Source organism: Epargyreus clarus, unplaced genomic scaffold (assembly GCF_041222505.1).
Source record: "Epargyreus clarus isolate Ecla_fem2 unplaced genomic scaffold, WU_Ecla_fem_2.2 ptg000003l, whole genome shotgun sequence".
Classification (NCBI taxonomy): Eukaryota; Metazoa; Arthropoda; class Insecta; order Lepidoptera; family Hesperiidae; genus Epargyreus; species Epargyreus clarus.
The window spans coordinates 5,306,267-5,332,082 of NW_027332211.1; the positions used below are offsets into that span (position 1 = coordinate 5,306,267).

The following is a 25,816-nucleotide window of genomic DNA, read 5'->3' on the forward strand; positions in this document are numbered from 1 at the left end:
CGCACAGCCCAAACCACTGGACGGATCGGGCTGAAATTTGGCATGCAGGTAGATGTTATGACGTAGGCATCCGCTAAGAAAGGATTTTTATAAATTCTACCCCCAAGGGGATAAAATAGGGGATGCAAATATTACTTCGTAACGCGAGCGAAGCCGCGGGCAAAAGCTCGTCGAATATATTACAATAATACAATGTAAGTAAAAATATTTGTTATACATTAAAATTAAAATATAATTTTATAATACATGTTTTGTAGATCTAAGGAGCTGTTGTTTTTACGAGTCTACACTAATGTATTTTAAAGAGTACCTATAATATAATTAAACATATGGTAAAATTTATAAGTAAAAATAACATTTTATGGTAAATATAAAATCATTATCACCAACCCATTACTGTTTCACTGCTGGTTACGGGACTCTTCTCAAATGAGAAAGATTAGGCCATAGTCCATCGTTCTGACCAAGTGCGAATTGTTAGACTTCACATACCTTTGAAAACCTATTTTAGAGTTCGGAACCCAAAGGGTAAAAACGGAACCCTATTACTAAGACTTCGCTGTCTGTCCGTCTGTCACAGGGCTATATCCCCGGAGCCGTAATAGATAGACACATATTTTTTACAGAGGATCCATAATCCATGGCCGCTATAACAACAAATACTAAAAATAAAATAAAGTTGATTATTAAAGGGGGTCTCTATATAACAAACCGGTACTTTTCGGCATTTTTCGATCCACCTGTTAAACCGTACTAATGTTGAAATTTTTACAATCCGTTTACTATTATAACTGCTATTATAAAAAATACAAACAAGAACCATAAAACATATTTTAATTTACAGGCTATTATTTATGAATTATTATATTTTATTTGATTTCTTAATATTAGTACGAACTACTACGAGCTTGCTGGTCCGTGCACTTACTTATAATCGTTTCGCACTTAATTACTGAAAAATATAAATAAATAAAATAACAATGTTTTTGTTTTGCGCAAAAAATATATACCTAATGTTATAAAATCATTTTTGCACGTTCAAATAATATTTTATTTATTTTCTTATATTATTAGGTAAGTTTTGCATGTTTTTTTTTTATAATATAGGAGTAGCAGACGAGCATGCAGTCCACCTGGTGGTACGTGGCTCCTGCCGCACGTGGACATCTGTAATCAACCCCTGTTAAGTTTAGATTCTTGGAATGCCTCAGAAAAGTATATCTACAGCTGTTATTAGGCAGAAAAAAGTGTAGAGGTGGTCCCGAACTCGAATCATTGAGGATTCTACCACCTTCAAAGGTAGGTAGACTCTGCTGTGTTGTGGTTTCAGAGGAGTAAGGGACTCACTTTTAGGAGGTGGAGACACTTTTAGGAGCCGTTCTAATTTAGTCTTCAAGGATAGCAACACATTTATGGCTGGCGCCAGGTTGAGCTTTCATCGTATCCGAGGTTGATTATAGTTGCCACTTACCATCAGAAAAAAATCATATTCATTTTGTACTTCTTAATATAAAAATACCATATTTTATAGGTATCGCTGCATTTTACATAATTAGAGCTTATATTCTCCGTAATAGCTAACAGGAAGGATTTTTTCATACAAAGTAGGTATGCGAGGAAATTAAATCGAACGGTGCCGTAACCGTACTAATTATCCCCTACATTAATTATCATGTTTTAATTCTTCAACGTTACATGCCTCAATTGCGTCAAGGTGTACATTTCTTCAGTTATGCCAGTGACAGCAAGTGGAATGGACAAAGTGTGTTTTTTCATCAACGGAATTGAGTATAGCGGTAAGTCATTTATAATATTTGTTGATTATTTTCTTTTCGATCGTTTATTTACATATAATAATTATCTTTATAATAAATTTAAAAATTATAACACAATTGAAATTATATAAAAATAGAAATAATATGGTATCACAATATTTTAAATTGAATACAAAAAGCTACATTCAAATATAATATGTGTCTTTTTTGTCTTATATTTGGTGTTTTATTTTTTTTTGTGTAAGTTATGCAGTTTTGTTTAAATAAACGTCCGTTTTTATTAAACAATATATCCTTTGATATATTGTTTAGTATGGGCTTTGCTCAACCTACCTAAAATGCAAATGCCGAATTGACAATTACTGCATACAAAAAAAAAATACTAATTTCTGTCTTTGGTAGGCAACATTTCAGTTACGTATTCAGTATTTTATATTTTTCGTTTAGATACAGTTCTTTAGTGACAACAAGTGGAATGGACAAACTGTCCTTTTTTATCAACATAATTTATTTTATTTATTTATTTACTTATACAATCTCACTTACAACTAACCTTACAGGGTAAACTAATGCGTTAGTTTAAGTTACATATATATTATTATACTTATACAATATTATTTAAATGACAAACAGTTATTTACATATTACATATTGGCAGTTATTTACATATTACATAATTGATTACTCGTATAGCGGTAATGTTGTCTTTTATAATATTAGTTGATTGTTTTTATATTTTTTGTCTTATATTTGGTTTTTGATCAGTTTTTGTATGAATTATGCAGTTATATTTACATTAAAGCGCGTTATTGATAAATCAAACTGTCAAGTTTTGTTCGACTTTTGACAATTAATTCATTTTAAAAATTTGTAAATTTTTTTGTCAAACCTTTGGTTGGCAACATTCGAAAAGATTGAGCAATAATAACGACCCTTAGGAATAATATTTGGTATTTATAATAGATTACAAAACTCAATGCCTAAACTATCTTAGTGAAAATCCAATTTTAAAGTATGTAAACAAAAATAAAATATGTCGTGAAGCCTGGATTTCGCACTTAATGTCTATATCAAGTTATAAACATTCAGTACGAAATCTTCATTTTAACCATAAAGTGCCTTAGCGATATATTTTTATATATATTTTACAACAAAATTAAATTTGCAACATAAGATCTACAATGCTAATTGAGTATTGAATCGTCAATGAAAATTAATAATGTCTAAAGTTTGTGACGATAATCTTAAAATAAAATTGTATAATTGACTTTTTCTACAAATAAGTTCATCAATTTGAAAATGCATATATTTAAGTAATGAATATTACAATATGTAAATTTAAACTTTAAAAATACCTGCCTGCCTTAAAAATGCCTGCCTGCAGTGCGCTAGTGATTGAAAAATCGTGAAATGTGGAAAATATGTCTTTTACGACGTAGACACTCAGTAAGGAAGGATTTTGATATTCTACACCTACTAACCAGGCTACCCGCTACTTTTCAGCAACTTTTATGAAACTTAGAATTTGGTTTTGTTGTGAGAAAGAATGAAACTCCTATCTCAAGTTTTTTTTAATAAAGTAAGTTTTAAGTTTGTGTTACATTAGGTTATCATTAAGCTAGTTCCATATAATAAGCTGCATCCAAGTGGCTATCCTTAGGATAAAATCCCATCATAGTCATGGAATTTTTTCGCTACGGTTTCTATAATGCTTGCTACCTTATCTCGGCGAATAGCTACGTTTTTTTACTATGATAAAGGAGTAGCAGACGAGCATGCAGTGCACTTGATGGTAAGTGGTTACTGCCGCCCATGGACATCTGTAATCAACCCCAGATAGGATTCATAACATTCCTACCTGAAGTTGGCCGCAGATGCGCCGCTACCCCTAAGGACTAAGCTGAAACGCTTTGGAAAAGTATGTCTCCCTTACCACACCCTTCAAACTAGAATACAGCAGCGCTTAACGCTATTATGAGGCAGAAATAGGTGTGGTGGTGGTACCGCCGGACCCGAACCACAAAGGGTTCTATCATCTTAACTTATTCAGTGGCCGATGTATATGCCAGATCTCTGGTCATTTGTTGATTATTTTTTGGTTATTTCAACAACATATTTTTTACACCTAATATCAGAAATGGTAATCGTGGAGTCTTTAATAAGATTCGAAATCTGCAACTTTCGGATTTCGATTTCATTTCAACTTTTTGTGCATGAATCATGCATGTTGATTGTAGGTATGTCAACTGTCAACTCATGAAAGTGAATTTGAAACCGTTAATCCCAACCAAGCGACCTGAAGTTTTGCATACACATTTGGTTTGAATGACAGTGCATGATTAGATTAGTGACGTCATTCCAAATTCAATACAGCGGGCGCTTCAAAATTTCGCACCAAATATTTTTTATGCACTCCCAATACATGATATTGATTTCATATGAATGTTTTTTTGAGAAAAATACGAAACGCTAACGCCGACAAACGACTATTAATAGAAGTTTCATTTTAAAAACTTAACTTCATTTAATTATAATAAAGTCATTATGGTTTTTAATTATAGGTACATCCCTAGTACTCAGTACCCTCTATATTTTTATAGAGGGTACTGAGGAAAAATTATTTATAATTTCTAATTCAAAATAAAAATCGTATTCGTAACTTCGAAAAATCAGAGTTGCGAGATTTGTACCCCAGACACCCATCTCCTTTATTACTATCATTAATAATTTATATGACTAATTATTTTTTGACTATTTTAGCGGGATGTGAACTACCATCGTACACCACATTGAACGAGTTCATACGCCGGCATGCGGAGCTCCGTGGCACCAAGTACATGTGTCTGGAGGGCGGATGTGGCACTTGCGTCGTCAATGTTAAAGCCACACACCCGAACACACACGAACGAGTCTCCTTCTCTGTTAACTCTGTATGTATTTTTATATGTTATACTAATACTAATGATTAATAAGATTACTAAGCTTATACAAGTTATTTTGTATATGTTATTTGAAGAATTATAATCCTTTGTGGAACGACTCGGGCTGCACCACCGGAACACCTACCTAATAACAACAGTGTTAAGCATTGCTATGTTCTGGTTTGAAGGGTGCGGTAACTGAGACATACTTTTCCTTTTAAAAAGTACACATTTGTGTTTTTGACCAGCCGTTACATTAAAAAGATATTTGCATCATACATGACATAAAAACTAGGAAATAGCAGAGTTTAACAGTATATTCAGTGCTTCGCGACCATTCTGTGTGAAAGCTACAGCAAGAATACCGATGACATATTTTCTAAATTCAAATCAGAGTTTCTCTACAGCATTCTATTTTTGCTTACAAAAAGTATCCAACAGACTTTAGCTTGTAATTATATAATAAGTATTTACATAACGTTTATAGGTTATCATGTGAAATGATTTGGTCTATATATCTTTACACATTTAAGTTTATTCCATTCTAACATGTGTATTACCACAGACCTGGGGGCCTACCACCATCTTTTAAAAACCATTATAGTTTAGGAAAGTTTTATATCCTCCTTAAAGCAGTAAAATATTCCGTCATACACAGTTGAACAAACTTAAACCCTTATTAATTTTTCGCTTTGTATAAAACCAACTGAAATTGTCATATTTTGCTTAATAGCCACATTTCCTGCAAAAAAGAAAAGTATGATTAAAATAATATTGTGTTAAGAGATGGTATTAACCCCCCTGTATCTTTTATTACTATACAATAAATACGTTATAATCTCATGTCCACAAGTTCATATACTGAACTCCGTTCCACCTACAAGTATCCGTTTCAAAATCAAATCATAACTTAAATCGGAACAGAATGTTGGCGCCGTATCGCGAACTATACAAAAATGGAATCCGATATTATCCAGTTTCCAATTTCAGTGCCTGGTTGTTATCTTCTCCTGCGATGGCTGGGAAATTACGACCGTCGAAGGTATCGGAAATAGAAAAATTGGTTACAACATAATACAGAAACGGTTGAACCAGAATTTCGGATCTCAGTGCGGGTATTGCAGCCCGGGATTTGTTATGAGTATGTACAGGTATGTGAACGTAATAAGTATGTTTCAGTATTATAATAATGTAAAAAGACATAGTTTTTATGCTAGAGATAATGGCGAAATATACTAAAGTGATTCTGATTCTTCACTGAAAGAAGGTTACGGAACTTTTCATTTTTCGACAAGAAAGGCAAAACTGCTACAATAAAGCAGTGATAAGGGCTTCTGTATTCTTGTTTGAAGGGTCATGAGGGAGAGACTTATATAATACATTACAATTTAGTCCTCAGTGGCGGTGAAGTATAATGCCAAGCCTGTCTAATAATATAAATAAAACCGTTTAAAAATAGGTTGTTCATTCACATAACTATTTGCTTGAGAATTCTTTGGTACAGCGAAAAAACAACGCATGCTTTGTTTTACACGTATATGTAAAACTAGGTCAAACATTTGCACAAGTTATTTTTTTGGAAATACGTTAAATGAAATTTAATGATTTTAGCTCAATTATTTTTAATTACAATTATGAGCGTACCGACTTAATGTGCACCTACTTATCATTATATTAATCCAAATCTTTATATTTTAGCCTGGCCGAAAATAATCCCCACTTAAGCGCTGCGGAGGTAGAAAATTCGTTAGGCAGCAACTTATGCCGTTGCACCGGATACCGTCCTATCCTGGACGCATTCAAATCAATAGCACTCAAAGATATAGAGGAACTCGATGAACTTACTTGTCCGAAAACCGGCAGAACTTGCACTAAAACTTGCGAGAGCGAAGATGAAGACTGGTGCCTGGTTAATATTCAAGGGCTATCGCTAACTAAACCTAAGAAAATAGCTCTCGCCGACGGACGGTTATGGTTCGAAGTGTACGAACTGAAATCAGTGTTCGATATCTTAGACAAAGTTGGCTATGAGTCTTATATGCTAGTTGGTGGGAATACGGCTAGAGGTAAGATGTGTTTTAAATTCACATTTCCTGTTGATCATGTAGGATGACCATTTTTAAGTCCCACTGCTGGAAGGGCATGCTTCAGCACCCTGCTCCAATGCATTTTAGACGGTTAGTGACAGACACTTGTGGGATATTTTTATACATTTTCAAGGCTCCGGCGAGGTTAAACTACTGCTACATCTGTAACGATTATGTTCCAACTGTCACCCATTCAAAGCGATGTAGCTCAACTTTGCAGATCGGTTGATATGTATGCAAGCCGCGATCCAATGCGCATTTTCCTGTATGATCCTGAGGGTTATTACTGGGCAATATAAGCTTAAGTAAGGTCAATCTGTCAAAACTGAAACTGATTCAAAGTACTTTCTATTCTCGAAGTGAAAAAGCTGTGCGGCCAGTGACCTAAGCCAGTCACCAGATTTTTTTTTTAGAACTTGTCTGACACGCTACCGCATGTTTAGTTATAAAATGAAAGTTTATTCTAAGAAAGTATTTTAAATAAGAAATACTCTTGTTCTAACGGCACAGATATGTCAATCAGTATACAAACATAATTTAATACCTTGTAGGTGTAGAAATAAAGTCTAGATAGGTACGAGTATATTTGTAGTACATATTTTCGTTGTCCAAATCTATTTACGACAGCTGTTTAGTAAGTATTGTACCTACTAATCACTGTCATCGTTACGCAAGGTGTTTTTTGCGATGTAGCCGCCGGTATGTCTAACTAAACCAAATAATCGGCCAAGTGCGAATTGAACTTGCATATGGAGGGTTCCTTATAGTCAAATGTTCAAACAGTTTTTATTTTTAATTTTTAATATTAGTCATTAGCAGCCAAAGAATTGTATGCATTCTGAAAATTACATTGTTTAATAAATGAATCGAAAAAGAAAAAAAAAATTATTGTAATGGGAAAAGGGGGGAATTTTTAATTTTATATTTTTTAGTATTATACTTGTGATAGCTCATAAAAAATCACACTTGGATTTAAAGATATTTTAAGTGTCCGTCCATTACGGTTAACAGGTAGAGCCTTATGACAAACGGAGAGACAGGCAGACAGCGTAAAGTAATAGGCAACCGTTTCAGTCCTTTTGTTAAGAAACGCTGTTCTCATTAAAAATATGAAAATGTTTCGTGTATCTACGTTTATGTAATCCTTATGTATTAGGTTACGAAATGTTAAATAAAAGGTGGAAAAATCAAATAGAATTTATTGCAAATATTAATATTTTGATGTAGGAACACTTGCAGACATGTGTCATTGGATTTAATTTATATGTTTGCTTAAGTCAAGCATAGTTAAGGTGAATAAATAAAAAATACCTTACTTTTTTTACAGGTGTTCGACCAATAAAAAGTTTTCCACTCGTATTGTTCAACATAAGCAATCTTCATGAGCTCCATTCACACTACATGGATGTTAATTTGGTCCTCGGAGCAAGTATAACTCTAACGGATACAATTAACCTATTTCAAGATATTAGCACAAGGGATCCAAATTTTAGATACTTGGAGGTTCTACGAGCTCACATAGAACGAGTAGCTCATATCCCCGTTAGAAATGTAAGTACTCGTATCATTCCTATGTAGAGAAATTCCTATAAACAGCTCTCTTCAACACTAAATTGATACACATATTTCAAGACTGCAACACCTTAAATGGAATGCACCAATGCTTCCTTTGTGCGACAACTTGCAAACAATTTTTCTCTTCTCGGGCTAGTATCCTCAAAAGTTTTAGTGCGTAGTCGAAATGTTATTGAAATGGAAAAAGAGCTTAAAGTACTGATATTCAATTGCCATTGCAGTCATAGTAGAATTAATGAATAATTTAACATTATAATAATAAACATTATTTATTTTGTTGCAAATATTGTAGCGATTGCCGACCACAATTTATGCACATGATTTGAAAGAACTATCTGCAAAATTTTTAGAACTGGCTACTTCACTATTTTCTCGGCAGCATTGTCCGACTGTCCGTGCTGTATTATTGTATAATAATTGTAGTGATGTATAAAGAGGTACGTGTTAGGACAAAAAATTAAATTTTGTTATAAACTAAATGGCCACTATAAAATCACGTATATTTTCGGCACATTTGGTACTTCTGTAAACATATAATCTTCACTTAAAATTATGAAAAATTGTATTTGAAATTTAGATACAGACCGTTGTCCGGAAGAATTGAAGTGAATATTTGAATTCTGTTAACGGACATCATTCTTACACGTTCCTGGAGCGTTTGTAAGCATCACAATTTTTCTCATACTTTGGCTATGGGAATACTATCGCTTTAGCCATTTCTGTCTTATTATTTTTGTTGTAAAGCTGATGTATTCTGGTAGTGCAGTAAACTACGGTAAAAGTGATATACTAGAATGAGACCCTCTCACTTAATCCTCTGGAACTTCTCGCCAGGATTGTCTGTTTCGAAAAATAGAAGATTAAGTGACATTTATTTCCTCAAGGATATTAAAAAAAAATTAACAAAAAAATACAACCGACTTCTATGTCACTACAAAGCAAAAAAAAAATTGAAATAAATGTTGGTTTAGTACATATTTCTGAAGTCGGCGCTCAATATATTTCGTTCGATAAATAATGAAAACAGCGTGTCTAATATGTAGTGACATAGAAGTCGGTTGTATTTTTTTGTTAAAAATTTTTTTTCATCCTTTTTAGTGATGACATACTAACATTTATATTAAAACAATATAAAATTGTATAAACGTGATCATGAATGAAGGTACGGTCTGAATTTACATTGATTGGAACCGCCCGCTCGCAGGGTGCTGCCGCGCCCTGCTCGCTTAGTTTTATATTGTCTTATATGTTCCAACCTAACCTAACTAAATAGTCAATGATGAACTGGCTTTGCAATTTCATTAGAACCTACACCAAATATCTTCAAACACAACTACTGTACTGCTTGCCAACCAATTTGGGAAGCCTCATTACTACTTCTAATAGTATTATAAACATATTCGGAACACAGTTTTATATAACAAGAATGATAAAGTAACATTTCATAATATTTTTTTTCAGATTGGAACCTTGGCTGGAAATCTGGTTTTAAAACATGAATATCCTGATTTCCAATCGGATATATTTCTTCTTTTAGATGGTGTTGGCGCTACAGTTACACTAGGTAATTAATTTATCATTTACTAGTATAACATGATCATATAACTGAAAATTTGTACCTTCATTGGAATGGCAGCGGCGGCGCCTGTTGTAAATTGGTCGTACCAACTCAAAAACAACTTTGCTGAAGATGGACAATACATGAACATGAACATGATGGAAGATGAACAATACATGATCAAATGCTTAGTTTACGATCTTATAAAGGACATACAGACAAACATTCAAGATTATTCATTCAATCTACTTTACAAATGTTTCTTAACATATTTATTATCATCTTATGTTTTTATTGAAAAGACCGAGAGTAAAACTGAATATAATTGTATCTATTTCGAATCGACATTTCACTTTAATCTTGTATTAAAACAAAATGATTTTCTAAAGCAATTATACAAAGAAAGATAACAGCAAACCAGCCACTTTAATCAACCTCAATAAAGATTTCTTCTAGCTAAGATTAATAGCAAATGGCTCTATCGGGGACGTTAATGGAATGTCTTTTCGTTAAACAATTGACTCGCTGCATCGAACAAAACAACCGTTTTAATTCCATTTGCGGGATAAAATGTCAATTTGTGAGAGATTTACGTGAATTTCAATACAATATAATGAATTACTGGTTGGTGGAGTAAATTTTGGGCTATACATAATAAGTAGCAATCGCTTTTCTCGTTCTTTGCTAATGTTAAGCAAGTATATTCTGCGCCAAACTGCTAGTCAGCTTCGAGTATAGAATTGAGTTGCGTCGCAATAGAAAATTGCAGATATTAGCAGGACTATGACGGCGTGGGTCCTCCCCCTGGTACTCGTCCGCTGCCCGCTCTCGCCCTTGGGTACATAGCTGCGTTAGTATGCCCTTACGTTACAGAGTAAGCTAGCAAGTCTAGTGGCATGCATGTTTACGTATCACGTTAGATGTCTGGGCTTTGATATGTTATGGTATGGCAGGTGCTCGTGGAGAATTACAATCTGAATCATTTCTCAGTATTTTCTATCCTTCGAGAGAATTCTGAAAATCTTGCCCAAATGCTGACCCACCAATCAGTAATTGATAGTTGGTAAATAACTGATTTTAATATTTTTCTGTTTCAGTGGATCGAACTTTAACCCGAACGGAACTAAATATGACAGCGTTCTTAAACACTAATATAGTAGGAAAAGTAATAACACAAATAAAACTACCGCCATTTTCAAACCACTACGAACTGGTAACTTATAAGGTACATATATCTTAAGTTCTTACTATTATTCCTTAAATTATTTTTGTGACGCGACCGTTCCGCTTCGATGTTCAATATTACACGTAGAAGTGACGAATTAACCAAATATTATGTGTATTGAATTGGGGATTTGCTGGGAGATGGCCACATGTTTTGAACAGTGATAGAACCTTTAGATCTCCTTGCACAGAAGGAGATTATTTTTGTCCTTAGAAGTGGCAACGCAACTGTGATCAGATACAAATGTAACCACCGTGCTAAATGGTATTTACTGGTTAGAGATGCCTATGCGCGACACTGACCATTTACAACCTATGGTAACTTATTACAGTTTATTATTCGTTAAAAAATCGTGAACAAAATTATTACATTAAATTACATTTCAGCTTACTCGTATGAAAAAAATCTGTGCTATAATCCATAAGTCCTAAGTTACTGTTTTTGAAATAGTTTTCAAAGATATTTAAATGCAACTTTTTATTAATTTTAAACTAATTTTTATTATGTTTTGGTGTATTTTTTTCATAAAATGTATGTAATGATGTTTTAATACATTTCGGATTAAAATTATATTTTAAGTACGTAAGTAAGAACTGAAATCAATGTACTCGTATGCATGCATCAATTTACAGGTAACGCCGCGGGAACAAAACGCCCACGCTGATATTAACGCAGCGTTTCTCTTTCAATTCGGCTCTGATCGCCGGAATATAATCCAAGCCAGAATCGTGTATGGTGGCATCCGTCCAACGTTTTCCCATGCATATGTAGCCGAGGCGTTTCTGAAAAACAAGAACATTTTTAACAATGAAACCTTACAAGCGGCACTACACCATTTGGATATCGAAATACAACCCGTTTACGACCCGCCGCAGCCTTCACCTTTATATAGGAAGAAAGTGGCATTAAGCCTTTTTTACAAGGTTCGTAAATTAATAAACGATAAAGTAATAACAATTCTATAGATTTTGAAGTAACACGATGTAACACGATGCCATAAAATTTTAATAGGAATATTAAAATATTGGCAAATCCGGATTGTGTAAGGCTTGTTAATGTAAGGCTGTTTATACAATTTGCTTAATTGCTAAGGTTTGTAATCGTTAAGCTTTTTATTTTCAATTTATATTTTTGTTTCTCTGTCGGATTGGTGTTTTTTTCAACATCGGGTTGATCGTGGATGGATATCACACACCAACTCAATTCTTTCTATTTACTCTTTGTGATTTCGCTTGTTATTTTATATATTTCGCTTGTTATTTTATACATGCTAGAGTAAATGTAAAATTCTGCTCAACAATGAAGAATTTAAACCTGGGTGAAAATGATTTAGGTTGATCTTAGAATATGTATGTCACTGATTTTTGCAATGGTAAATGCATGCAATGGGATGAAGTTAGTACTGGATTCATGGGTAGACTCCGGCGGCACCACCGCCACACCTATTTCTGCCTCATAACAGGAGTGTTAAGCTATGCAGTGTTTTGGTTTGAAGTTTGTGGTAATGGAGACATACTTTTTCGAGGCGTTCCAGCTAGTCCTCAGGGGTAGCGGCGCATCTGTGGCCGACCTCAAGTAGGAATATCTAATCCTATCTGTTGATTATAGATGTTCATGGGCGGCAGTAGCCACTTAAAATCAGGTGGACTGCATGTTCGTCTGCTTCTCCTATATTATATAAAAAATCTATATATTTATTATATAATCTACGGATATTTGCAGGCAATCATCAAGCTATGCCCGCCAGAGATCCTGAAGCCTTGTTACGCGTCCGGCGCGTCTTCCGTCACAGATGACCGCCCGCCGATCAGCAGCGGCTATCAGGAATACGACACCGACGTAAATGACTACCCTTTAACTCAGCCGCTCCTAAAAAGGGAAGGCATGATACAATGCGCGGGGGAAGCAGTTTATAGTGATGATATCCCCGCGATAAAAGACGAAGTGTTCGCCGCTTTTGTACTCAGCACCGTTCCAAAGGCCGACATACAATCGATAGACGCCACCGAAGCTTTAGTACGTACATATTTTTGGTTTTGGCTTTGTTAGTTTTTCGAAATGACTCGCGCAAATTTTTAGAATTAAAAAATTAATAGCTTATAAAAATAAACAAAAAAACGGGATCATATTTTTGATCATGGAAATCATGATTATGCAACCAATATTTACTTAATTGAAGTTTTATGATAATTATTGCTAATGTGTATTTTCTATATATTTTTTTAATTTATGAAACGTAAAAGTAGGTCTTAAAGACCTTTTGTATTCATATTATTATAATTTGAAATTATTGAAGGTAAGCAAACTTTATGATCCATAATCCTTAACTTTTATTGTAGAAAGTGAAAGGAGTCATAACTGTGTTGACTGCTGCAGATATTCCTGGCATGAACAGTTTTGTATTTCCAAATGATGCCCTATTACCTGAATTCGAAGTATTACTGGCTAGTAAAAAGGTTCAATATTACAACCAACCTGTAGCTCTCGTTGTTGCGAATACAATGGCTTTAGCTGATCAAGTGAAAAGTTTAATAAAAATAAATTATAGTAACATTTGGGACAAACCAATAGTTTTCACAATTGAACAAGCTTTAGAGGCTCCTAAAGAAGAAAACAGAGTAAAGCCACGACAAAGTATATCACCCACGAGTAGAGGAACAAATGTACAAAAGATTGTAAAAGGAACATTCATTAGTCCACGTCAGTATCATTTTATGATGGAACTGCATACGACAGTAACGATACCTGTGGATAATGGTTTTGAAATTCAAAGTGCGACTCAGTACACCACTCAGTTACAATCCGCAGTAGCGCGGGTCCTTAATGTACCAGAAAGTTTGTAAGTCACATCCTTTCTTAATGAGCCTTAAGATGTACAAAATATTTTGTTTGTAAATTTAATGTAGTGTCTTTTGAAAATATTTTCCTTAGTTAATACAAATTTACTCATGTGTACAAACACTTTGCATCCTAGCTATTCCATAGTATTTTTATTTATAATTAATAAAACATTTGAAAAAAAGCAGTGATAGCCTAGTGGTTAAGAAACGCGGCCTCTCGATCGAGGGGTCCGAGGTTCAAATCCCAGGCACGCACCTCTGATTTTCAAATTTATGTGCGTATTAGAAATTAATTATCGCTTGCTTAAACGGTGAAGGAAAACATCGTGAGGAAACCTGCATACCTGAGAGTTATATAAAAACAAAAACCTCAAAGGTATGTGAAGTCTACCAATACGCTCTTGGCCAGCGCGGTGGACTATGGCCTAATCCTTCTCATTCTGAGAGGAGACCCGTGCCCAGCAGTGGGACACAGTAATGGGTTGATGATGAAAACATTTGACATAAACGTATCTTACATGAAACGTATAAAATTCGCTTTCAATTTGCTTACTTTGATTAAATATTAGTAGATTTCAGCCTAAAATTGTAATCGGTCTTACACTGCAATTTAACAATGTAATTGACATATTTGTGACCGAAAATATTGTTTCAGCATTATAGTGAAGACGAGGCGATGTGGCGGCGCGTTTGGCAGTAAATACATACGCAGTAACATGGCTGCGTGCGCCAGTGCGTTGGTGGCGAAAATATTAAATAGGCCATGTCGGGTGGTTATGCATTTGTATGATATAATGCGCGCTACTGGTAAGCGGCCAAACAGCAGACTTGACTATGAGGTACTGCCATTTATGAGGTACTTTATTGTTGAATGTTGACGTTTGGAATTTGTGCTTTGCGCATATGCAAATTTCCTCTCTGCGGAATTAAGGATTTTTGTAAATTGTTATAATTGTAACACATTATACAATTTCACCCACATTATGATAAGAGACGTACCCGGACTGATACTGTCTGTATGCAATTTTTATTTATTTGCGACAGCCCCAAATACCTCAGGGTACTTAGTATCCTGTCATGGTTCATTCTATTTTTGGAAATATTTTTTTGGATATGTAGTTTTATGAGATTCACATAGGAGTTCACAGGAACGTTCTTTATCTTTCCAAACTTGACTTTACTTAAGTACCTACTCAAGATGACCTTGATTTGTATTTCTAGCAATACAAACTATGTTTGAATTTATACTTTTATACGAATTACTTCTTACTTATCTTTTAGGTAGGTGTGGATGATAATGGTGTAATTCAATACTTAGACGCTGCATGGTATATCAATGATGGACTGTCTCTCAATGAAAATGAGTGTGACTTTGTCGTCGGTAATTTTCCAAATTGCTACGACTTAACGCGTTGGAAGGTGCAAACATATTCCGTCGTGACAGATGCTCCAACGAATTGTTTTATGCGTGCTCCAGGTATTAAAAATATAACATACTATACAATATATACCAAATACAGTAGCTTTCTATGTATTTCTTTCTCATAGTTTTTCAGATTAGATATTACAAACAGTGTTAAGACTAAATTATTAAAAGCTTCGCCAAATTTGATGTGTAAAAAACTTGTAACAATCGAATTCAAGATCTTAGGGAAAATTATTAATGTTTACTATTTGAGAATAATATATAAATTGTTTCGATTTCAAGGTTCAATAGAAGCGATAGCAGGAATAGAGCATATCATGGACCATATTTCAATGAAAGTTAATAAGGACCCTGTGTTAGTTCGTATTTCCAATTATAGTCCCGAAACTAGCTTACCGCCACTCATGGTAACAGATTTCTTACAAAGAATAGACTTTAGTAAAAGAGAAGCAGATGTAATTGTGTTTAACGCTCACCACCGTTGGAAGAAACGAGGGATTAACTTTGTAAATATGGCATTCAGTGTGGAGTTTCCAAGTAACTTTATTGTAGTGGTAAACGTATATTTTGGAGACGGGAGTGTCATTTTGAGTATAGGTGGTATTGAAATAGGCCAAGGACTTTATACAAGAATGGCTCAAGTGGCGGCCAGAGAATTAAACGTACATGTTGAACGTGTTACAATCGCACCGTCGTTCAATTTTGCGACGCCGAATACTTTTGGAACAGTCGCAAGTGTGACTACGGAATGCTGTGCCCGCTCAGTAATAGATGCATGTAATCAGATTAAAGCAAGACTGGCACCAGTGAGAGCGGATATGCCTAATGCGACATGGGAGCAAATAGTTTTCGCGGCGAACGATCGAGGAATATTGCTACAAGCGAATTCATTAACTGGTCCTTATACGCCTGGTGTACGTCCGTATAAAGTGTACGGTTTAGCAGCAATTGAAGTTGAATTAGATATACTGACGGGAAGGAAATGGATAGTACGGGCAGATGTTTATGAAGATTGTGGACGCAGCATTAATCCTGCTTTAGACGTTGGTCAGGTAAAACATTTTTTCTTATTGAAGTAAATATTGTAGGTTGAGTTATCCTCTTTATTTTATGCGTACATGTTATTTTAAACATGTGGTTTGTAATGAAAGAATATTGCGTAAACAAATTATGTGGCGACGGAGCATTGTAATGAAGGTCGGCTGAGTGAAGTGGAGAAAACATTTCTGTGTAGTGCGTAGAACAATGATGTTTATAAGTAAAAGTGGAGTAGAAAGATAACATAATGCCCGTGACCTTTCAATGTTGCGACAATGTCAACTTTTGCCCTCCTTTTGACATGAACTAAGCATTGTGAGCACAACAATGGCTCGTTGAATTCTGTCTACACGTCATTACGCCAGACCTCGCTGAAAATGCCCTGTGTCAATCGTTGCTTTGTGCATTGTTTTAAAATTTTGCATCATTTTAGATTTACATTTCTCTGAATGCCGCTTAAAAAAAATAAATACTGATTTTATTCTCTACCACTTTTTCTTGAATATTCAAACTATAACGTCAGTTAGTAAGAGATGGTTAATCTTAATTTTGCGTTTGTCCAATTTTGAATGAAAGTTTAAAATTATTGGCGAATAATTTTATAAGTTTCGAACTTGGGTAAATTGATACAGTTCAACCAGCTATTGCATAGAAAAATTGTCAAATTTGGAAATTAGGCACACATAATTAAGGTTAATATTGATTACCTACGTGCACAAGCTTATATTGACTTTTAAGTTGGTCTCTGTTCGTTTTTCGTAAATCATGTTTCATTGTTCTAATAAAAGAATCGGTACCTCACATATTATTTTCTCTTTTCAGGTAGAAGGAGCGTTCATTCAAGCACTGTCTTTATGGACTTTGGAAGACACGGTATACAACGAGTATAACGGAAAGTTGTACAACTATCGTACTTGGAACTACAAGATATATGGAGCGAAAGATATTCCGAATGATTATCGAATATACTTGAGACGGAGATCAGTTAATCCTGATGGTGTTTTAGGTTCAAAAGGTTAGTGACCTCATAAAGACTAGAATAAGACTTCAATATTTTGTCTGAATAATCATGAATATAATAGCCTTTTTGCTAGTTTGGTGAACACACATGTGGTTTGCTAGATTTAAGGCCATAATCCACCATGCTAGTTAAATCTTATACATCGTTGAGAATGTTCAAGAATAATTTATTTCTCAAGTGTAACAAGTGATAAATAATTTTAATGCAAAATAAAAAAAATCGACCTGCTAAGGATTCCATCTCAAATAAGCCTAGGACACGATTATAGCCACTTATATCAGTTCAATATTAATCAATTTTTGTCTACTCCACTTTGAAATTTGGCAATTGAGGTATACAAAAATTGACAATTGTCGCACTTCGATACAAAAATTGGTAACAATGTAATATTATGAATAACGTGTGTTAGTCGACACTTTATATATAGTACACTAATCCTCGTTGGATTCGAGTCACTCGGGAAACCACAAAAGCCGCCAAACAGTTGTAAATAGCAGTTGTCGCTCATCTGTGCTACACGTCACAAGTTACTGGTACTTATTCCCAGCAACGCAGCCCTTAAATGTTGACACAAAATTCTATTTCCATACCTCCGAGAATTATCAAATCTGAACGATTTGTAAATAGATTTTATAAATAAAGGCTGTTGATGCCAAACTCAACAAGAGATAGCGTTATGATTTAGAATCAAGCATCGAAGTTTACTAAATATTTGTAAAGCTCTGCTAACTAACAGCAATGTTAAGCGCTGCTGTGTTCTGCTTTGAAGGGTAAGAGAGACATACTTTTTCGAGGCGTTTCAGCTTAGTCCTCAGGGGTAGCGGCGTATCTGTGGTCGACCGCAGTTAGGAGTCTAATTTTATCTGGGGTTGTTTACAGATGTCCATGGGCGGTAGTAGGCATTACCATCAGGTGTCCTGCATGCTCGTCTACTACTTCAATATTATAAAGAAATACATTATCATTTCAGCCGTAAGTGAACCACCGTCGTGCATGGCCTACGTCATAGTGAACGCAATCAGGGACGCCATTCGCGCATCTCGACTTGACAGTGGATATAGAGCAGATGAATTCATTCCTATTGGTAAAATCATTGTTAATTTTTTAACCATCTGGACTAATCTATGGGAGAGGGTCATATTTTTCGAATGTATGTATGTATGTATGTATGTATGTATGTATGTATGTATGTATGTCTTCGAATGTTTGGTAAGTCTTGCAACCAAACGGCTTGATGAATGATGATGATGGTGGTGATGACATGAGGTGTCGTTTGCTATGAGCTAAGCTACGGCTTGACTGACATTGGCTATACTATTAAGATTTTGTTTCTTTCTTAATGGTGTACAGTGTTATCTGAGCTTGAATTAGAGTTTATTTATACAAGGAATTTTTATACAAGACATCACGTTATTAAAAGATAAAAGCCATTTGCAAAGCTATTGCCAGTTTTTCTATCTTTAAATACGTAGCAATATTTTGTATTAGATCCTTGAATTAATTTTAACGGGATTTCCACTTAAACTTTGCGGATTTCTTAGTAGAAATCTTTTTCCTTTAAAACCTGTAACCAAACTGAATATTTTAGAATTACATACAAATGGCCCTATTACTTATTTCTCTTCTTGGAAATACATTTTAATATCCCTTTAAGATAGCGTTTGCCTGAGAGGTTTAAATTAAAGTCATTACATGAAATTCTGTTAAAGTAATCCAATTGTCCGCGCGTCTGGTTACAATAAAATTCTGTTTTATTTATATTCTCATTAATGTTATAATTTCATCATCATCAACCCATTACTGTCCCACTGCTGGGCACGGGTCTCCGCTCAGAACGAGAAGGATTAGGCCATAGTCCACCGCGCTGGCCAAGTGCGTATTGGTAGACTTGACATACTTTTGAGATTTCTTTCTATAAATCTCTCAGGTACGCAGGTTTCCTCATGATGCTTTCGTTCGCCGTTTTAGCAAGTGATAATTAATTTCTAATACGCACATAAGTTTGAAAAATTAGCGATGTTTGCCTGAGATTTAAAACTCGGGCCCCTCGTTCAGGAAGTCGAGTTTCTTAACCACTGGGCTGCGGTTAGTTTGAAGTGAGGACTCAAGGGGGTGACAGAATTCTTTGTGTTTCGAATGTGGCTCACCAAAACCTCTAATTCTGCTTTAATGTATTTTCACTCATTTGAGACATAAAGCGAATTCGCCGTAATATGATGATAATGAGACTTTTCAGTCTTCAGGGGTGGCAATGAATCGAGTAGGTCTTATGTTACTAAAAAAGTTCGTTAGTGAATAATATCCATACTTTTTTTAACTATTCTTTCAGAAATTTACCTAATTCCTGTGTTCATATACGTTAATATAAAGTTCAAACGTGCCGGTATTATTAGTACTAATATAAACGAAGCTTTGAACGCAAAAGTTTAGTCTTCATTATCTAACTCGACGTGAAAATCTGTGCTATAATGAAAATGAGGACGGAACTATTTTTATATGAACCCTATTCCAACAAGACGAGACCTCATAAAGGAGGTATTTCACGAGGTTTATTATAATATGGAAATATTTCATGTATTCTCCCCCAGGCGTTCCTGTTACGAACGAGAACGTCGTGAGAGCAGCCGACGTCAGGATTGATGAATATTTACTGTATTAATTTCGCTGTCAATTTCGCATCTCAAACGAAACGTCTTGAAGATTTTCGCGTCACTTTCGAAATTCGAAATTGTGGAATGGAATGAAGAGAAAATAAATAATGGTCGGTACATTCTATTTTGTGATTTTATTTGTATTTTATTTGTTCGGCATCGTGATGTATTGTTTTCACTCGATCGGAATAACGTTTAGGTGTAAGCCGAGAGGATTCTCGGTGTCGCCCGTAAATCCATTCCTTGTACTTGGCTTTATTTGATTACGGCAGGCCGGCGTGCCAGTTTATTACTTTACTTGTGTAGCTGTGCCCGTTTTACTATCATATTATTTTCCTCGGAGACGTTTTATCACTTTGTGGTGACGATATTTTATGGCTAAGGGTATGAAAGTTCTAATTGGATGATAAATTATTGAACTACTGAACAAACAAACTTAGCTTATACAATTGTGTATAACTCGATTGGGTCTGATAACGATTTTAGGGATCAGGGCGGGGCTAAATGTTCAGTTTGTCATTTGGGTTCACCTTGTTATTGATGCCGATACACTCAAAGTAAGATCTACATAAAAGCGGGTAATAATAGAAATAGAATCCAAATACGAATTAAGGTCTCTATTATATTCTAAGATAGTTAGTTATGTAGACATTGATATCGATATTTGTTTTATTCCCTATTCTATCCATAAATACAAGGAAATGGCAGTAACAGTAAGAAACTTGGTAAGTGCGTAGTAACACAAATACCTGTAATACTCAGTTCTGTAATTTCTATGCTTTCAATTTACCTTAGCATGTAGTTGTAACAACCTAATTTTCGAGCTTTGATTTCTACTTTAATTTTTCAGCTTTTCTATACTGATGTTTTGCTTCTTATTAAGAGCTAAGTAGTGTATTTTTACAAAGTTATTGAATAAATGAACAAGTTTTATTCTCTCCTAATCAAATAAAGCGACGTCCGTCAATTAAATAGATCTTTCGGCATCTTATCACTTATTCCGTAGTCGAAGACAGGTGTCTTTTCTTATTTGCAATGAACACGACTTTTCTCTAACTTTGATAAATGTGAAGATACTATAAATCAGGAATTATTTTATATTTTTTTTAATATTAAAACACCAATTTTTTAGGTAATTTATGTCAACAAAGTAGGGATCCATTACTTATTACATACGGGATACATTAGCAAAATATTTTTAACCGACTTCAAAATAGGAGGTTCTGTATTCGACCGCTATGTATGTATGTTTTTATGTTAACTTGTATGTCCGCTATTTTCTGTGAAACTGATCCAATTTTTATTTATGTACAATGCAAGCAAATTCAAAATATTTATATGTTTAAAGAAGTTGTATTAATATAGGTACAAGTAAGGTGTAAAAATATTGCAGCAGGATTACCTGCAGAAGGATTTCCGTTTAATCCTCGATTACACGGAATACAAATTATGAAGATATCTGTACAAATATCTTCATTTTTTTTATTTTACTTTATGTACTACATAATATTTCATAATTAAATCATAGCGATCTGAATGATTATGATTTTGATAATTAAATTATACATTCATTTAGCTATATACATTAACCAAATATCTATTTTGAGTTAAAAGAAAACACGAATAGATATTGAGTACAAAATCAGTACATTCAATGAAAATAGAGCACTCTCTTTCATTCTTTTGCCACATACGAACTTGCACAAAGTTTCACAGAACAATAAGCACGTGGAGCAAAATGTTCATTTATCATCCTAAATACACGGAATTTATTGCACTCAAATGCCAGTGGAAATGAGAGATCGCTGGGCTTTGCACAGCTCTTCGAATCTCGACAAAGATAATCCCTTTTACAGTAAGATTCTTTTATTGTGCCATACTCTGCTATCTGCCACTAATTAATTAGAAGCCTCACAGGCTGTATTGTTGAAAAGTCAAACGACTCATTAAATTAGCTTTGCCATCGTAACCTTGTTTCTTTTGTCTATAAAATGAGTTTTTCTGCGTATGAACAGAAATATTTACGATGTAAATGAATACATCATAGGAGTAATTAAAGTAATGAAGAATTCAGATAATTAACTCGAAAATCCCAGTGAGATATTTTTAACACATACAGACATAATACCACAGACCTGTATTTGTTTTAGATATAGGTCTGTGGTAAATATAGTTCAAAGGTGGTAGGACCATTTATGGCTCGACTTCGGCGGCACTCCCGCCACCCATTTTTTCCTAATAATTTTGTTCTGGTTTGAGGAGTGTGGTCAAGGAAACATACTTCTTTCGTGGCGTTCCAGCTTAGTCTCAGGAGTGACGTATTTCTGGCCGACGGCCTACCTCAGATAGGAATCTCAACTTATCTAGTGATGATGGTCAAATGACCATAAGTGGCAGCAGCCACTTATCGATAGGAATACCTGCTATCCAGGAGTTCTTTATCCTCCTACATAGTACACTACATGAAATATATATACAAGCAAGTCCCATATAATACGGAGAGACTTAATACAATACGAAGTAAAGGGGCACCCCATAAAATACGGTATAAATAAATAAATAGTGAATTGCGGTCAGAGGTAGGTACATTGTGCACAGACTAATGAAAATGAAAACGAAGGTAATATATTATCCGTTCGGCTTTAGCCCAGTGGTTGAAATTTAACAGACTTTAGTTGAAATTTAATAGAAATAATGAAGGTTTGAAATTCATAAAAAAACAAATAAGTGTTTAACACACAAAACAGAAAAGGTACAGGAATAAATCTCGCGACAAGCTTTTATTTTAATTAGGTTAGGTAAACAATAATAATAGATACGACATATTTTAATTTTGTATCTAGATTTATTTAATTTCACAGTGCAGAAGTAACGAACAAAGTTATTTAATGGATTAAGCTGTAATTTCATATCTTCCAAGTGTTATTAGAAACCGCGGTAGCTAATGAAAGGCAGTTCACGTAATTAATAAAATGATGCGGGGCTTACCGTTCATATCCTTGTATATTGTATATCGAACAGTAGCACTACCATGAGTTTACAAAAGTATTACTCGCTAGCGACTGCGTAAAATAAATGTATGAACAATTGTACAGCGCCTCTGGTGGTTACTCGTAGAACTAAAATCCGCAGTGTGAGCCACTACGTAACTCGATACGTAAAAAACCTATCGAAATCAAATCGCTAGCGAATGTCATTATGATCTATTGCCATACAAATTCGGTCCCATGAGTCATTAATTTGACAGACGTTGTCAAGAAATACCGTAACGATAGTAGTTATGTTATTCACTAGGAAATGACAATAGTTTTCTATTTACAATTTCTATAGTGGCGTTTCTATGCCAACTCATGGTAGTGCTACAGACTTCCTTGTTTCTGTTATGGGAATTTATACGCTCCGATACTTATACAAGTTATACTATAAATGCGATTGTCAGTTTTTTTATAACATAGGAGTAGCAGACGAGCATGCAGTCCACTTGATGGTAAGTGGCTGCTGCCGCCCATGGACATCTGTAATCAACCTCAGATATGATTAGATATTCCTACCTGAGGTTGGCCACAGATGCGCCGCTACCCCTGAGGACTAAGCTGGAACGCCTCGGAAACGTATGTCTCCCTTACCACACCTTTCAAACCGGAACATAGCAGTGGTTAACACAGCTGTTATTAGGTAGAAATAGGTGTGGCGGTGGTGCCGCCGGAGTCGAACCACAAAGGGTTCTACCACCTTCAGAAGTTTATTTGTTTGCTACACTTTAAGCCTTAACTACGTAACCAATTGTCATGAATTTTTGGAGTTTACTCCTTAAGAAACGATTTGAGTTATAAGGCCCGGTACGGAAATTTTATGAGGAGTAAAATCAAGTGTAACACGAAAAGTTGAGGCGTTACGTAGAAAGAGACAAACATATATATCCACACTTTACACACCAGTGAAGTCACTGAATAGAAATGTCATAATTTTATTTTTTATACACTTTTCAATCCTGAATATATTATAAATGCGAATGTGAGATTGTTTGTTTGCTTGCTACGCTATTTTCTATTTTCGTATACAATGATTGATATTTAATTGTAATGATGATAATGAATGAATGAAATTAATTGTATTAATTGGAATTTGCACGCCTTACGGGCAAAAAATACGGGGAAATTGTAGCTACTGACCTATTTAATACCAAATTGTACCTTATTTTTGCAAATAAAGATTATTACTATTATTACGCTTTCACGCCCTAACTACATAACCGACTAAGATGAAATTTTGTACACACGTTGTCAGGGGTTCAGAAAAGAACAGGGTATCTTCGAGTGTCTCGGGTGCCGTGTACAATGTGTGTGTGTGTGACAAAGACGACACAGAAATACGTAGACCAAAAATCGAAAGCCGAGGCTCGAACCTGGTACTCAATGCGTGTCAGACCGGAAACGGCACCGCTGGTCGTCATTGTTTCTTAACTGTATTCTGACACTTCATATACCCATAATGGGTAAGTTATCTTGACAACCCCGTGACTAACGTGTATAGATAATATCTGTAGTGCATACTATCGGCCCGTTGTACTGAATAGCCTATAATTTACCAGTAATTAATACACAAATCACTGTTTATCTTCAATAATAATGAAGTCCGGTACCAATTAAATGTAATTGAAACATTTCCAAAAGTACTGCATATAATATTTATTCGCTTGTTCCTTGTAAATATTTTTCAACGTTTCAGTTTTATTTGCATGGTTTACGATTTATGAATATTTTGATGTTAAAAGCGGCGTGCCGTTATTTAACGGAAAAAGTGTAAGCAAAATTGAAGAGGCTGTCTGTGCATTCAAATTGGCTGCGATATTTAAAAGTATAATAGTACGAAACACAAAAAGGGTATTTAAAAATATAACTTGTTGCATGAAGTGCAATGACCTGCAACCTGGTTTGAATAGTAATTTTACGTGAAGTTTTTTACGTCGACTATTTTTTACACGAAAAATATCGTTTTTGTTTAAAAATTAAGGTGAAAATTGTACGATTTTTAAAAGTAACACGATCAGTTTAGGAGTGTTTTTATAAGAATGACGTATCAAACAAACATGCAGTCCACCTAATGCTAAGTGTTCATTCCAACTTCTTAAAGAACAAGGATTCCACCTGCATTCAATTACAGATGTATTGCCACTTCCACGCCCATTGATCGAGAAAGAACTGCTTCACACATACTGGAACCATCTTTCTATTGAAAATCCTCTCTAACAAAAATTTAATATGAAAACTTTAATGAATGTTCTGACTAATATTGTTCAGCAAACACTGTTTGTGTGGGTACTTGAGGCTTAGCTCTACAGGTTGACAAGTCCCTAAAAGGAAAATCTGGAGACACGCCAGTACAAACCTCAAATTGAGGGTATTATGGTTCAACGCAAGCCTATGTATTGACGTTGTGACGAACTTGCTACTTCTAGCATGATTATGTTGAAGAAAATTAAGAACTTTGTTGGACGATTTGAAAATTGTTTTTTGATAGGAAATTCGTTGAAATTTATGTTGATAACGAGGGCGACGACCTTTAAATGACGACGACAAGAGCCACACAGGGTTGAGTGGATTTTTATCTACTACAGCTACTCCGGTGGCCGTTCTCAGCGCTACGTGGATGAGACTTTAAGATATTCAACGGAATAAAACCGGAGTCTTCGACTCTAA

At 34.8% G+C, this 25,816-nt stretch overlaps 1 protein-coding gene across 1 annotated transcript; it reads left to right on the forward strand.

Moving 5' to 3' along the window:
* The first annotated feature begins 1,655 nt into the window (after positions 1-1,655).
* On the forward strand, positions 1,656-20,241 carry LOC140751027 (xanthine dehydrogenase-like). The gene is made up of 16 exons (XM_073084840.1): positions 1,656-1,796; positions 4,536-4,705; positions 5,687-5,847; positions 6,395-6,762; positions 8,111-8,334; positions 9,820-9,922; positions 11,014-11,141; positions 11,774-12,064; positions 12,864-13,157; positions 13,481-13,980; positions 14,637-14,820; positions 15,263-15,458; positions 15,690-16,459; positions 17,268-17,460; positions 18,437-18,550; positions 20,055-20,241. Exons 1-16 carry the CDS (start codon positions 1,733-1,735, stop codon positions 20,123-20,125), a joined length of 3,831 nt encoding a protein of 1,276 aa, XP_072940941.1. The 5' UTR covers positions 1,656-1,732; the 3' UTR covers positions 20,126-20,241.
* The last annotated feature ends 5,575 nt before the right edge of the window (positions 20,242-25,816 follow it).

Excerpts from the sequence above, each read along its gene's own strand:
- LOC140751027 (XM_073084840.1), top strand. The coding sequence starts at position 1,733 with ATGCCAGTGACAGCAAGTGGAATGGACAAAGTGTGTTTTTTCATCAAC. Across the intron at positions 11,142-11,773 it reads ACGAACTGGTAACTTATAAG|GTAACGCCGCGGGAACAAAA; the intron begins GTACATATATCT and ends ATCAATTTACAG. Across the intron at positions 13,981-14,636 it reads CTTAATGTACCAGAAAGTTT|CATTATAGTGAAGACGAGGC; the intron begins GTAAGTCACATC and ends ATATTGTTTCAG.